This window comes from Myotis yumanensis, unplaced genomic scaffold, assembly GCF_028538775.1.
Source record: "Myotis yumanensis isolate MYYU_CA2020_CCGP unplaced genomic scaffold, mMyoYum1.0.hap1 SCAF_8, whole genome shotgun sequence".
Taxonomy (NCBI): domain Eukaryota; kingdom Metazoa; phylum Chordata; class Mammalia; order Chiroptera; family Vespertilionidae; genus Myotis; species Myotis yumanensis.
In genome coordinates this window covers 81,384,086-81,397,828 of record NW_027223759.1, presented here as the reverse complement: position 1 = coordinate 81,397,828, position 13,743 = coordinate 81,384,086, and the positions used below count along the sequence as shown (strand labels likewise).

Genomic DNA, 13,743 nt, shown 5'->3' with positions numbered 1-13,743 from the left:
TCAGTACATTGTGTGTATGTGTGTGTTTGAGTGATGGGAAGGATGGGATGTTTCTTAAACACTGGATACATATGATTTACAGTTAAACTAAAGACAGTTTTTAAATTGGTTCCAAAAGAACTTTCATATCTTTTACATAAGATATGATTATGGTTAGCAATTTATTCTTTAAAAATATGAAAAATATAAGCATCTTCACCATTTTATCAAAATAATTTGTTTTTAATTTAGAAATTCTTATAATATAACATTTAATATATTTTTCTGAAATCTTTCAGCAACTCTATGTATTTGAAGGTACATTTATAATGGTATATACATAAATTTATTAAAAGTAAAAAATCAAGAAGCCACAAAATAGAAAGGAATCTGTTGAAAAACATCTCATTCATATCCCCCTCTACAAAACTACAGTTGATGATGTTTAAATTAAACTCTAGTGGCATGTTAAATTAAGAAAATTATTTTTCATAATTAAATTATGGAAACTACACATATAGATTGCTTTCTCTTGCTTCAGGGGAAACATTAAGAAAATGGATTTACCTGACTAAACATTGTGTTCTTTCTTATTGGATTACTGAAAGTGATTATACATATGGTGTAATGAAAGGCTTCGATATGATTTCCTCTCTAGGGCTTTAAATGGCTTACAGGCCCTTTGTAGATGATCTGGCCCTCCACTCTTTCTGATCTCATCTTCAATTCTCCTCTTTCCTCGTTGTAAATGTTTCTTCTAAATAGCACCTTTGTGCTATTTATCCCTTATCTGGCTCTTTGTCTTATCTTTCATACCACTGCTCTACTTCACCTTATCAGAGAGGGCTTTCCTGATGACCTTATGTAAAGGGTGATCAAGGAAGCCAGGTCATTGAACTCTATGTGAATCTCTTATGTGTGTGGGTGTTTAGGTGCATAGCAGGTAGTGTTCCTATGGAATGGAAGCTCCATGGTGCAGGAACCTGGTGTTCTCCATCGCTGTAGCTCCAGAACCTGGGACAGCAGCAGTCATAATTGTGCTTAATAATTATTTCCTGAATGAATAAGTAAATTAATAACTATTTTCATAATCTCAAGAGTCTCGTTCTAACTTTATTAGTAATAATATCCATTGATAAAAATATAAGAATAATATTTTACTTGTCTACTTCATGGACATTCATGAAAATATAAGATGATATACTATTATGTAAATATTTTAAAATCTGAAGTAACATACAATTCAAAGGTGGGAAAATTGCATTACTGGGTATATTATAAATACTTAAAAGGTACTTGACTCTAAATCACACCTTTCAATTATGAGAGAATTTATATTTCATTACTTTCTCCTCTGGTATATTTCTCTCCTTTTTTTTTTTTCTTTTGTAAATCTTATTTTTTGCTTAAACTCAGGAAACAAAATCTATTTTCAAATTTTTCTTGTTAGATAGTATCTCCTAGTTAAGAAATCTCTTCTCAGAGATTCTAAACTTTTTATTCATCTTTTCATGGCTTGCAGTGCATTTTCTTAAATGTTTGACTTCTTTCACCAGGCAAGTAATAATTAAAGGGATTTTGCAATTTTGTCTTTTTTAGTTCTACTGTCTAGGACATAGTAGATTTCCAAATCATAACAGATAATGCATGTGTACACAGATAATGCATGTGTACAATGGACAAATATATACAATGTGTACAATATGATATTATAATATATATAAATGTGATATATATAACTCTATCACATTTAGACCAACCTATTAGCTCCTCCCTTACTCAACATTCTCCATTTGTGTTTTGCTACAAAAACAAATTGCATTTTTTATACTATGGGAATATCTGAGCATTCCCCCTTTTTATATTAGCCCTCCAAATCTGGTGCTTTAAAAATGATTCAGTAAAGACAGGTGAGGACTCTAATCTTTAATGCATAGTTGGGCTTAAAAACCTTCAGCATTAGATGATTTCTAGCTATGAACATAGCACTTTAGGCAGAACCCTCTCCTACAATCAAATAAAGAAAGTGGAGCCAACACCATTGTCAATCCTCATGGCCTTAAGCAAGTCAGTGTTTATGACACACAGGGCAGTGAATTGGAGATACACTTTATCCCTGACCAAACAGTTTATATATTGGTTATTCCAACTATAAGTCTTTTGAAGCTAGGGCAAACATGCCCGCTCTCTGCTCTTCCTACTCCCCAGAAAGCAAGCATATAATGATTATGATGCTTCACCTCATAACGACTGCCATTTTCATCCTTTAAATTTCATCAAATTCTCAAATTTCCTTAAGCTTCTGGAGAAAAAGTCAACTGTGACAAACTATCATTTGCATTTTCTTACTGAATAATTGATCACTGGTTTCTTTGCTGAAAAATAGTTTCTATTACACATTCATGAAATTGGTATTTAAAATGTAGATAACAAAATACCAAAAGAGCATATATTATGTTGTTGTATGTTAGACAATTATGAATGTTACTGGCAATAAAAATGCTAGCAAAATAGGTTTAATACTCGGGACAATTCAGAATACACCAATATCCATATATTATTGTTTTTCATTGTTTTTATTTTCAGTATTTAAATTAATTTTGGGAGCCCTAGCCGGTTTGGCTCAGTGGATAGAGCATCGGCCTGTGGACTCAAGGGTCCCAGGTTCGATTCTGATCAAGGGCATGTACCTTGTTTGCGGGCACATCTCCAGTGCAGGGTGTGCAGGAGGCAGCTGATAGATGTTTCTCTCTCATCGATGTTTCTAACTCCCTATCCCTCTCCCTTCCTCTCTGTAAAATATCAATAAAATATATATTTAAAAAATTAATTTTGTGAGAGTCCATTATTGGCTATAAAAATCAAGGTTTTTGACCCAATTTTATTTTGCATGTTGCCTAAGAATAAGCAACTGATATTAATATAGATAATAGATATACGATATATACTTATGCCTACATGTATATGATTCAACTAAGCAAAAGTTTAATCTATTTACACATTTTATTTATTTATTCAGCAAATATTTATTGAACTTTTCTTTTAACAAGACCCTATATTAAGCAATTGGTTTACAATGGAGAACAACAAAAAATGAATATCCTGCCTCTTCTTGTGAACTCAGTAAAAAAAAAATCGCAGAAATAATTGTGTATTACTCAAAAATTACACTTGACTTTAAAATAAATTTTATTGGGGGAAGTGATTTTGTTAGGGTGGTTAGAGGAGGTGTCTTCTTAAGTAGGTGATTTAAGGTAAGGTTTGTAAAATGAGCAGCCTTTACATTAGAAAGTACTTGGGGGACTTCTCTTCAGAAGAGATGGTTCATATAAAGGCCTCATGAGTACAAGAGTTCATGTGTCTAGAATGAGGAACACAATTGAAAGCATGGTAGGGCACAAGGCTGAAAATACTTTCAATGTAATTCCTTGTAGACTCTTTAAGAATGTTGTTGTTTTTTCTGTAGAATAAAAGGATAGACAAAAATTGTTTCAGTTGTGAGAGTGAAGCATGAGGGTGATTTGGGTAGTGATCAAATCTATATCTCAACAAGGTCATTGAGCCAGCCTGCAGTGTGAAGAACAGATTGGCAGGTGCGTTAGGGGTTGAGCGTGCACCAGTTAAGGAAGGACTGCAGTACCTGTGGTTTAATGCTGGACAGTGTTTGTAAACTGTAGAAAAATAACATGAGATCTTTGAAAGTAAAATCAAAGGTGTGGTGATGAATATATGTAGGTAAGGTTGAGAAAGAATTTAAGAATAGATTTGATTTTAATAGCTGGATGGATAACTCTGTCTTTGACTCCTATGATAAGAAGGCATAAGACTGAATAGAAAAGAGATGTGTTCAGTTTGTACCTGTGAAGTGTGCAATTACTTTTATAGATTTAGGAGGAAATGCCAAGCATGAGTGTAGATGTTTCAGAAATCAGGCAAGCAAGTTGGTTGGGCCTATACATTTGGAGGTCTCAGTGTATGGGTGGTAATTGAACCCATAGATATGGATGAGAACTAGGAAGAGAATTTAAAATAAAAGATGACTGTAAAGAACAAAACAAATAAAACAAACCAACACTCCTCTTTGCAAAAAAGTAGTGATGGAGTTAATAGTAAAATGGGTTCAGACATATGTGGATGATCTCCTTGGGTTTACTTCTGAAATGTCCAGTATGAGACCATGTTGTAGAGACATTTGGAACTTTTTCTATTGTGATAATTTAGATTCCAGATTCATTTGTGCCACAAACTAGAACTGTGGGCTAGGATATATCTAACAGAGGAAGTGCTCATATGAATATTTCCACAGAACCAATTTATTGGGCAATCTGAGCACTGTTAATGGTTTCTATTTTTTTTTCTTTCATGTGAACGAAAGTTTACTTATATGAATGATCCCAAAAATGGATGATTGTTATTCTACAAGTTATATCCTATAATAAACAGAAGCAATATTTTCTTAAATATGCCATTAAAATGCTAAGTCATAAATATTTTCATGGAAAAGACTCAGTTAAACATGTAAAGCCTTAAAATTATATTTTAAAATAACTTTGGAAAGGTATTGCATTACAAATGGGTGAACTGGATGTGCACAATGGACAAAATGTGGCATAAAGAAACCACCTATACTATACCTGCTTGGAGAGCCACGTATCTGATGTCATCTCGTATTTCTGAAACAAAATTATTAACTTTATGAAGCATCTAAAGAACAAAATGAGCATACATCAATTTAACGACCTTTACAGTGTTATTTCAGGCATTTTTTTCTCTCTTTCACATGGTGAAATACCAGGAATTAAACTGAATAAATAATTATGAAATTGGGATTAAATGATCATTTAATTATAAAGTCTTTTCTTTAGAGAACTCCTTCAGAATCCTCAGTAGTATACTACTAGGGTAATAGATCATTTTCCAGTTCTCTTCCCTTACCTCACTCAAGCTGTTTTGAACCACTAGACACTGTCTCTTTTCACCTCTAGGCATCATCCGGAAAGAAAATTATTAAGTCCTTCAAAAGAACTGGGCAAGTAGCCAGGAATAAAATTAAAAGGTAGACATTCTTTCAATATTCAATCACCTCTTTACCATATTCATACACGTTTGTAATGACAAAAATGTTATGTTCTTTTAAAATAATCTTGCAAACAATAAAAATCAAAATCATATTTCAAAAAGAGAAATTAGATTAAATTAATCTCAAGATAACTATTTATAGGTAAAAAAGTTCAGTATCACTGTTTACATGTAGTAATTTATTAAATATATTGTAGTTTTCTGGAAAATATTCTATAAGAAAAGTATGAAGTAAGGAAAGATTCATTTATAAAATGTCAATTCAAAATTTTCTTCCTCTTGATTTCTCCTTATTTGAACCTCAGCAATAACCCATCTTTACATTTAAAAAACACACAGAATAAAACATCAATTTTCACTGCCTATTAATATCACTGTTTTATTAGAAGCCATGAAATTCCAAAATTTCACATACAATTACTTATTTCATTTATAGTATAAAGTAAAATATTTTAACTCTATAAATGGAATTAAATACAGTAGGATACCAATAAGGTATCAAATCAATAATATGATAAGGTTCCCATGTCTATTTCTTTATTGAAGCATTTTAACATATATTTGTTATTACCTGTATAAATTATCATCCAATAGAAAAGATGATAAACTGGCTCCAACTAGAGTACATGCATTCCAATGGTTTTTATTATTTGTAGCTAATTTTACAATTTATTTTATATTTTTAAATTTTAAACATATACAAAATTAAAGACCAGGGCATAATAATCTCCCATAGACCCTTAACCCAGCTTCAAAAGTTATCAAAAATACACCATCTTTTTATTTCATCAACCTCCCATACTTTATCATTAAATTATCTTAAAATAAGTCTCAAATATCATATCATTTTACCTGTAAATTCATCATTCATTTCTAATACATATCTTTAAATAGCAACAAGTTAATATTTAATAAGTTAATAAGTAACAATATTTATTAACTTACCAAAATTAATAAATATTCAATAATATAGTCTAATATCCAGTCAATGCTCAATTTTCCTTGATCTCAAGAAATGTCTTCTTTTTTTACATTAAATTATTTAGTTATTTTTATTTTATTTTTTTAATTAATTAATTTTTTAATCTTTATGGTTGAAAGTATTATATAGCTTCTCCTTTTTCCCCTATTAACCACTACCAGCCCACTCCTGTCTCCCCACACTGAGGCCCTCACAACCCCATTGTCTGTGTCCATGGTTTATGAATATAGCATACAAGTTCATTGGTTGATCTCTTCCCACCCACCCTCCCCTGCCTTCCCTCTGAGATTCAACAGTATTTTCATGCTTCTATATCTCTGGGTCTATTTTTCATCATCAGTTTATTTGGTTCTTAGATTCCACATGTGAGTGAGATCATGTGATACTTATCTTTCTCTGACTGGCTTATTATGCTCAGCATAATACTCTATAGGCCATCTATACTGTTGCAAATGGTAAGAGTTCTTTCTTTTTTATTGCCACATAGTATTCCATTATGTAAATGTAGCATAGTTTTTTAATCCACTCAGTTGCTGATGGGCACTTAAGCTGTTTCCAAATCTTAGCTATTGTAAGTTGTGCTGCTATGGACATAGGGGTGCATATACACACCGAGAGGAGACTCCAAATATGAATGGGACAATGACATTCAAGACCCTATAGCATCAGGAGAACCCAAATATCTTATGCAGGTGGCCTCTGTAGAACACCCAGCCCAGGAGACCTGAGAGCATGCACCACTGGGTCCCACAAAACATCTACTACATAAGACCAACCCCAAAAATCTGGGTGGCATAGCAGTTTGATCTAATACATAGAAACTATTACAAAGGAACAGAAAAAATGGGGAGATAAAGAAACAATCCCCAAAGATTGCGGGGAGGGGGGAGGAATCACCAGAAAAGAAACTAAAGGAAATGGAGGCAAGGAATTTGTCAGAGAAACAATTCAGAATAATGGTTATAAGTATGCTCAAATTTCTGTATCAGAAATACAGACAACTCAATGAGAATTATAAGGAGCTCAATGAGAAAGTCACCAACATGAGTAAGAATCAAGTGGAAATGAATAATATAGCTGTAATAAAGAACACAATGGAAGTTTTCAACAGTATACTAGAAGAAGCTGAACACTGAATCAGAGAGTTAGAAAACAAGGTAGAAAAACACACAAGCAGAGATGCCACTGGAAAAAAAAATTAAAAAGCAGGAGGAGAGTCTAAGGGAGCTTTGGGACAACATGAAAGGAAACAACATCCGCATAATAGGGGATCCAGAAGGAGAGGAAGCTGAGCAAGGTATAGAAAACGTGTTTGAATAAATAATGACAGAAAACTTCCCTGACTTTGGTAAGAAAAAAATCACACAAGTCCAAAATGCACAGAGAGTCCCAATCAAGATGAACCCAAAAAGACGACACCAAGACACATCATAATTAAACTGGCAAAAATAAAAGACAAAGAAAGAATCTTAAAAGCTGCAAAAGAGAGATAGAAAGTTACCTACAAGGGATCTCCCATTAGACTATCAACTGATTTCTCAACAGAAGCACATCAGGCCAGAAGGGAATGAAATGAATTATACAAAATGATGAAAATCAAGGGACTGAATCTAAGAATACTTTATCCAGCAAGTCTATCATTCAAAATTGAAGGGGAAATCAGGAGTTTCACAGACAAAAAAGGGCTAAGGGAGTTTATTACCACCAAACCAGCAATTCAAGAAATGCTAAAGGGACTGTTTTGTTTTTAATTTTTAAATTACAGTTGACATATAATGCAGTTTCTTTCTTTGATTCTTTTCTCTATAGTATATCTTGTACTTGCACAGAGAAGCAATGAACTAAAGACTTAAGAGGTCCATTACATAGATAGCTAGAATTCTTCTCTATATAGCTCCAAATTCTGTTACTTATCTGCCAAATTTCAGCCACAATAGCCTCATACTCTGATTCTTCCTGTCTACTTGCTGTAGGGATGCCACTGTGCCTTTCCTGGGCACCATCTCCATTGCACTGTGGTCTCAAAAATGTCACCAATGAGAAGTCATATGTATGCCCCTCTTGTGTATTAACTTCATTTCACCATTTATTTTCTAATCCTCCTGATGTCCAACTTCTGAAAATAGATTTTTAATATTTTTATACAGCTTTATATTTGTTTACATCAGAGATGCTAGCCTGATAACATTTACTCCATCTTGTCCAAAGACAGAAATTCAAAAATTCTGTCATTATATAATTGGGAATCCTTTACCAAGTACAAGTATATAACACTTTAAATGGATTACAGTATTTCCTCCACTAAGAACCTTAAAATTACACATACAAAATTTGCTACAGTTAATAAAAACTGATTACAGAAATCTAAATACAACCTGATTTCAAAACACAGTAGTTCCAAAATTATTATTTTACTATCTTTACTTAATTTAAGGAAAGAGATACTGTATGTTATTTTAGAAAAAGAATCTAAACTATAAATAATTGAATTTTGAAATATGTTTAAAGAAAACATAAAGGAAACATTCTATATTCTCAAATTAATCAAAGCCAAAATATTAAAAGACTTCCCAAATTTGAGAATGACATTATCATGGCTTTGGCTACCCTTTATACTACATAATAATTCTTAAAAAAAACTTTATTGTTGAAAGCATTACACTTGCCCCTCCCCCGACCCCCCATTGACCTCTTCTAGCCTACTCCACCCTCTCTCCCAGGCCTTCACCACCCTATTGCCTGTGTCCATGGGTTATGCATATATGCATACAAGTTCTTTGGTTGACCTATTCCTACCCCTCTGTCCCCCATCTTCCTTGGTACATTTACACAATGGAATAGTATGCAGCTGTAAAAAAGTAAAATAAAAATAAACGACATCATTTTAAGCATACAAGTAAATTATACTCACTCTACTACAAGCACCAGTTGTGGTCTCACAGACTGTGAGGATGGAAATGTTCTGAGGTCGGTTTAACCATCTGACCACTGTCTTGGTATTGCTTATCCATTTAACCATTGTGATATAATATTCTCTAGTTGGAAACAAAATTAAAATTTACATTTAGAGCCAGAGAACTTGTATAGTACCAATAATATAAATTATTATATGTAAGAATAAATTAAACACTATAGATATAAGAATATCACATCATAAGAATTTCTATTTATGTATATAAACACATCACTTTTTCAAATATTAACATATATAAATACAAATACCTGCCTATGTATGTATATATCTACATGTGTGCAAACACATGTGCATATACTAATATATACATGCATCTAAAATATACAGAAAATTTGAGAATAAAATTAAAAATGAATGTTTTCCCAGAAAGGAAATCCTTGAAAAGATAAAAATAATCAAAATACTAGACATATATAAATAATTTTATCCTCTACTTATAAGTAATAATCTATGTGCAAACTAAGTATATTTTTTCTAAGCTATATTCTATTTTATTTTTTAAATATAATCAATAATAAATTTAAAAGCAAAGCTTATTCTTGACAATTATTATTTATGCATGGCCTCCACGTTATTTCACTCTATGCAGAACTATGAATGGTTTGTCTTAGTGTTTGTCAGCTATGGGCAAAGGGCCAGTCTCAGTCTTATTCATAGTATTGTCTACAATATTTTTTCACTCGTATTTATTTAAAACTGAAGGAAAAGCGGGGGTTATTGAATATTTGCTACACTGAGTATACTAATTTGGGAGGTCCATGATGTCCTCAGGCTAGTTGTAGATTGGGAGTTTATATTTTTTCTTTATATTTCTTTCACTGTAGATTCTGCTTGGAAATTTACATAGTATATTACACAATTCCCAAGCAAAACAGAAGATAATGTAATTACCAAAATTGATCTATTAATAACACAACCAAAAAAACAACTTTCCAACCAATGTGCCCAGTTTCAGAATAGATGAGATACTTTAGCAATGGCTTGGAAAGTGCCATCTGTGAGTATGATCCTCAAATTAACCCACCTGGTTTTAATGTGACTTGGGGGAAAAAATCACCTTTGGGAGAAAAGCCTTGTGAGACAAATCACCTGTCCTTATACACATCTGGGTTAGACATTCAGCTACATGAATCTTACACTTCTAACATTACTGAGTACCTACTGCTTCCTCTAGCACACCTGTTAGCCCATCAAAGTGAAGGTGTCAGTAGTAGGGCAGGCATAACTTATCATACAGTGAAGCCTGCAATATTTTCTTCAACAATCTCTTCAAGACATTCAGCAGCTTTCACAACCCAGCTGAGTCCCTCTTGAAAATTGCCTAGAAACTCAGTCCAATCATTGTGGCAAGTTCCCCAAACAGAGTTAACAAGACCAGGCAACTTCAAATCAAATATGCAATGGTTTAGGATTCATCTTTGCCCAAATCAGTGTGTGTTGCAGTTCTTCAAAGAATTATTTCCTGTTCATTTTTACTTTGTTTTGTTTAAAGTGATTTATTTTGCATGTTATTATACCTGGCAGTGTGAATACTAAAAAAGGGAAAATATAAGTATTAAATTTTACAAGATTTATCTAGAAGATTTAACATGGAGAAAATGATGGTGGGTACTATAATCAATCAGGAAAGGAAATACTGAATTCTGACAATATATATTTATGATTAATTAGCATACATGTTCTTTGAATTAAAGAAAAAATAATATAATGATTGTAAAACATTTACTGAAGACCACACAATCAAGGTCACATTTATGGAAAACATATAAATAAAACTGCTTTACAGAATATAAGATAAAATAACATAAAAGGTTTTTAAAATAAATAACAACATCAGAAACAAAACAATTTAAATATTCTTCTTGAGTGTTTTCCCTTTTAAAGTAACCCTCAAGTTATGGAGTAACAGGGCAAAATAACAGTGTCACATTACTGGTATAAGCTGAGAACAATGTGTCACAAAAATGGGATAACTAAAAAAATATTTCAAATAAGTACAATAATGTCACAGACACAGAGTAAGGAGAAACCAAAACCAAACCACTACCTCTACTCTTCAGCCTACAGATTTCTGAACATAAATGATAATCACTTTCCCCCCAAAGATGTGACAAATACATAGTATGTGGAAAAATCTATATGATTCATTATCATAAAAATATATCCACAATAACTTAATTATTTAAAATCCATACCTGTAAATCCCAATAAAGATACTAAATGCTTGCAATACCTTAAGCAAGGGGTCCTCAAACTACGGCCCGTGGGCCACATGCAAACACAAATATTGTATTTGTTCCCGTTTTGTTTTTTTACTTCAAAATAAGATATGTGCAGTGTGCATAGGAATTTGTTCATAGTTTTTTTTAAAACTATAGTCCGGCCCTCCAACGGTCTGAGGGACAGTGAACTGGCCCCCTGTTTAAAAAGTTTGAGGACCCCTGCCTTAAGCTCATAGTGTAACAGTTTACAAAATGTTTCTTCTTCTTCAGATGAGATGAATTGTCTAACTTCCACTGGGCCTTAAGATATTCAAGAAGGGTCATTATCTCAGTTCCTACCATGCTATATTCTGAAGAATCAACGCAGGCCATAATTCAAAAGGTAATAAAGATAAGAGTCTAGCTCAGCTGACGTGGCTTAGTGGTTGAGTGTTAACCTATGAACCAGGAGGTCACACTTCGACTCCTGATGAGGGCACATGCCTGAGTTGTGGGCTTGATCCCCATAGGGGATGTGCAGGAGGCAGCCGGTCATGACTCTCTCATCATTGATGTTTCTATCTCTCCCTCTCTTTTCCTCTATGAAATCCATAAAAATATATTTTTTAAAAAGTATAAGAGTCTGGACAGAATTAGTATTAAAGAAAAGTTGCATTCAGGATCTGAATTTGTTTGATAAAGGGTCTTTAGCTGATTCACTGATATATATTTTTAAATGATGGGAGTATGGGGAAAGGAGTTGGAAAGATAAATTATGCCTTTCTCCAATAAACGTATCCTTATATTTTCTTTATAGAACATATAAATGAATTGAAATTTATTTTGCATTCTTTGACACCCAGTGGTTCTCAACCTTCTGGCCCTTTAAATATAGTTCCTCATGTTGTGACCCAACCATAAAATTATTTTCATTGCTACTTCATAACTGTAATGTTGCTACTGTTATGAATCGTAATGTAAATATCTGATACGCAGGATGGTCTTAGGCGGCCCCTGTGAAAGGGTCGTTTGACCGCCAAAGGGGTAGCGACCCACAGGTTGAGAACCACTGCACTAGAGCATAAGTTTCTGGTTGAAGAGAAGTTCTATCCAATGATAAGACTAGCTTGGGGAATTTTCTATTGTAATTGTAAACATTCGTTATTATAACTAATTAAATCAACCAAACAAACAACCAGAGGACCAAAACAGATGGCCTAATACTTTCAAATTAAAAGCAAATCTTGCTCTTTGGGTGGGGATTAGAGGATACAGTTTACAAGGTAGTTCAAGTCATGAGAACATTTTTCTATATTCATCTTATTAATCATCCTCCCTATATAGGTACATATGTATTTAATTATTATTATTATTATCATCATGGCGATTTTTCTTAGAAATAAAAAGGTTATAGAGATGGTCATATATGAAATTCAAGTATAGTAGAAAAAAAGAATCACACTAATAGGTTCACTTATTGATTGGCAATTTGACAGGTCATGTGAAAATAAAATAAAAATATACTCTAGATGCTTAGATTGCATGCCAAAAAGAGTAAATATATAAATGATTATAAAGTGAATTAATTATTTAGATATTCTATTATTGTAAGTTTAAGCAGCATCTCAAATGCTATTAGTAGCTATGAACACAATACAAACTCCAGTAAGAAGAGTAGGCATTTGATGGCCTTAATAGGGCATAGGAAAAGTATATTACTAATCAATTATGTTATGCTTGTTTATCCTTTTATGTTATAAAAATAACAATGGTTTGGTATTGCTTGGGACTTATAGAATACTGCCACTAATAAATATGGAAATATTGTTACTAGTACTGGTATAAAAAATAACATATTTAAAAATATATAAAGAATTTGAGTTAGCTTATAAAAATTTAAGACTAACATGGTAAAGAAAATACAAAAGAAAGGTAAGGGAAATAAGTTACAGAAGGAAGCAAGTTTTACTACAGATAAACTTCATGTCCAAAATACACTAATGCAAACAATGAAAACATGATCAGTTCCATGATTCACAATCCACTTAAGAAAAATATGTCCGGTTTTCTTGAGAACACAAGTACTACTCCGATAAATCATAGATGTACTAGTGTATATATGGAGAAAGAGAAACTGAAGACAGAGAAAGAGAGAGGAGAGAGAGAGAGAGAAAGAGAGAGAGAGAGACAGGGAACGACAGAGAGACAAGACAGAAACAAAAACAGAGAGAGAACATTTCTCACATTGCTTCAGAAAAATCACTGTGCTCTTGTGGACATCTCCAATACATCCCTAAAGTAATAACAATGATACATTTCTTAAGGTAAATATTATCCTTAACTTATTTGTGTCCAATATTCTCCATTTGCCAGATCCATTCTCCAACTCTTCCCCCCACCATTTCCAGAAGCTGGACTCTGCAGTGAAGCTGCCTTGACAACAGGAGTCCTCTGCAGGAACTCAAAGCTTGGGCAGAGAGCGGGGTATTTATCTCCAGGACCCACTCCCTGCCAGGGCGCGGCTTGGC

General features: G+C 32.9%; 1 protein-coding gene across 6 annotated transcripts in view; it reads right to left on the bottom strand.

The window, feature by feature from the left end:
- Positions 1-13,743, bottom strand: part of DPP10 (dipeptidyl peptidase like 10) — a 1,368,028-nt gene that overhangs the window by 62,675 nt on the left and 1,291,610 nt on the right. For all 6 annotated transcript variants that reach the window (XM_070423111.1, XM_070423110.1, XM_070423113.1 and 3 more), the window contains 2 exons: positions 8,952-9,075; positions 4,614-4,652 (listed from right to left, as the gene is read on the bottom strand). In XM_070423111.1, the coding sequence (XP_070279212.1) occupies positions 4,614-4,652; positions 8,952-9,075 (163 nt within the window). The remainder of the gene's footprint in view (positions 1-4,613; positions 4,653-8,951; positions 9,076-13,743) is intronic.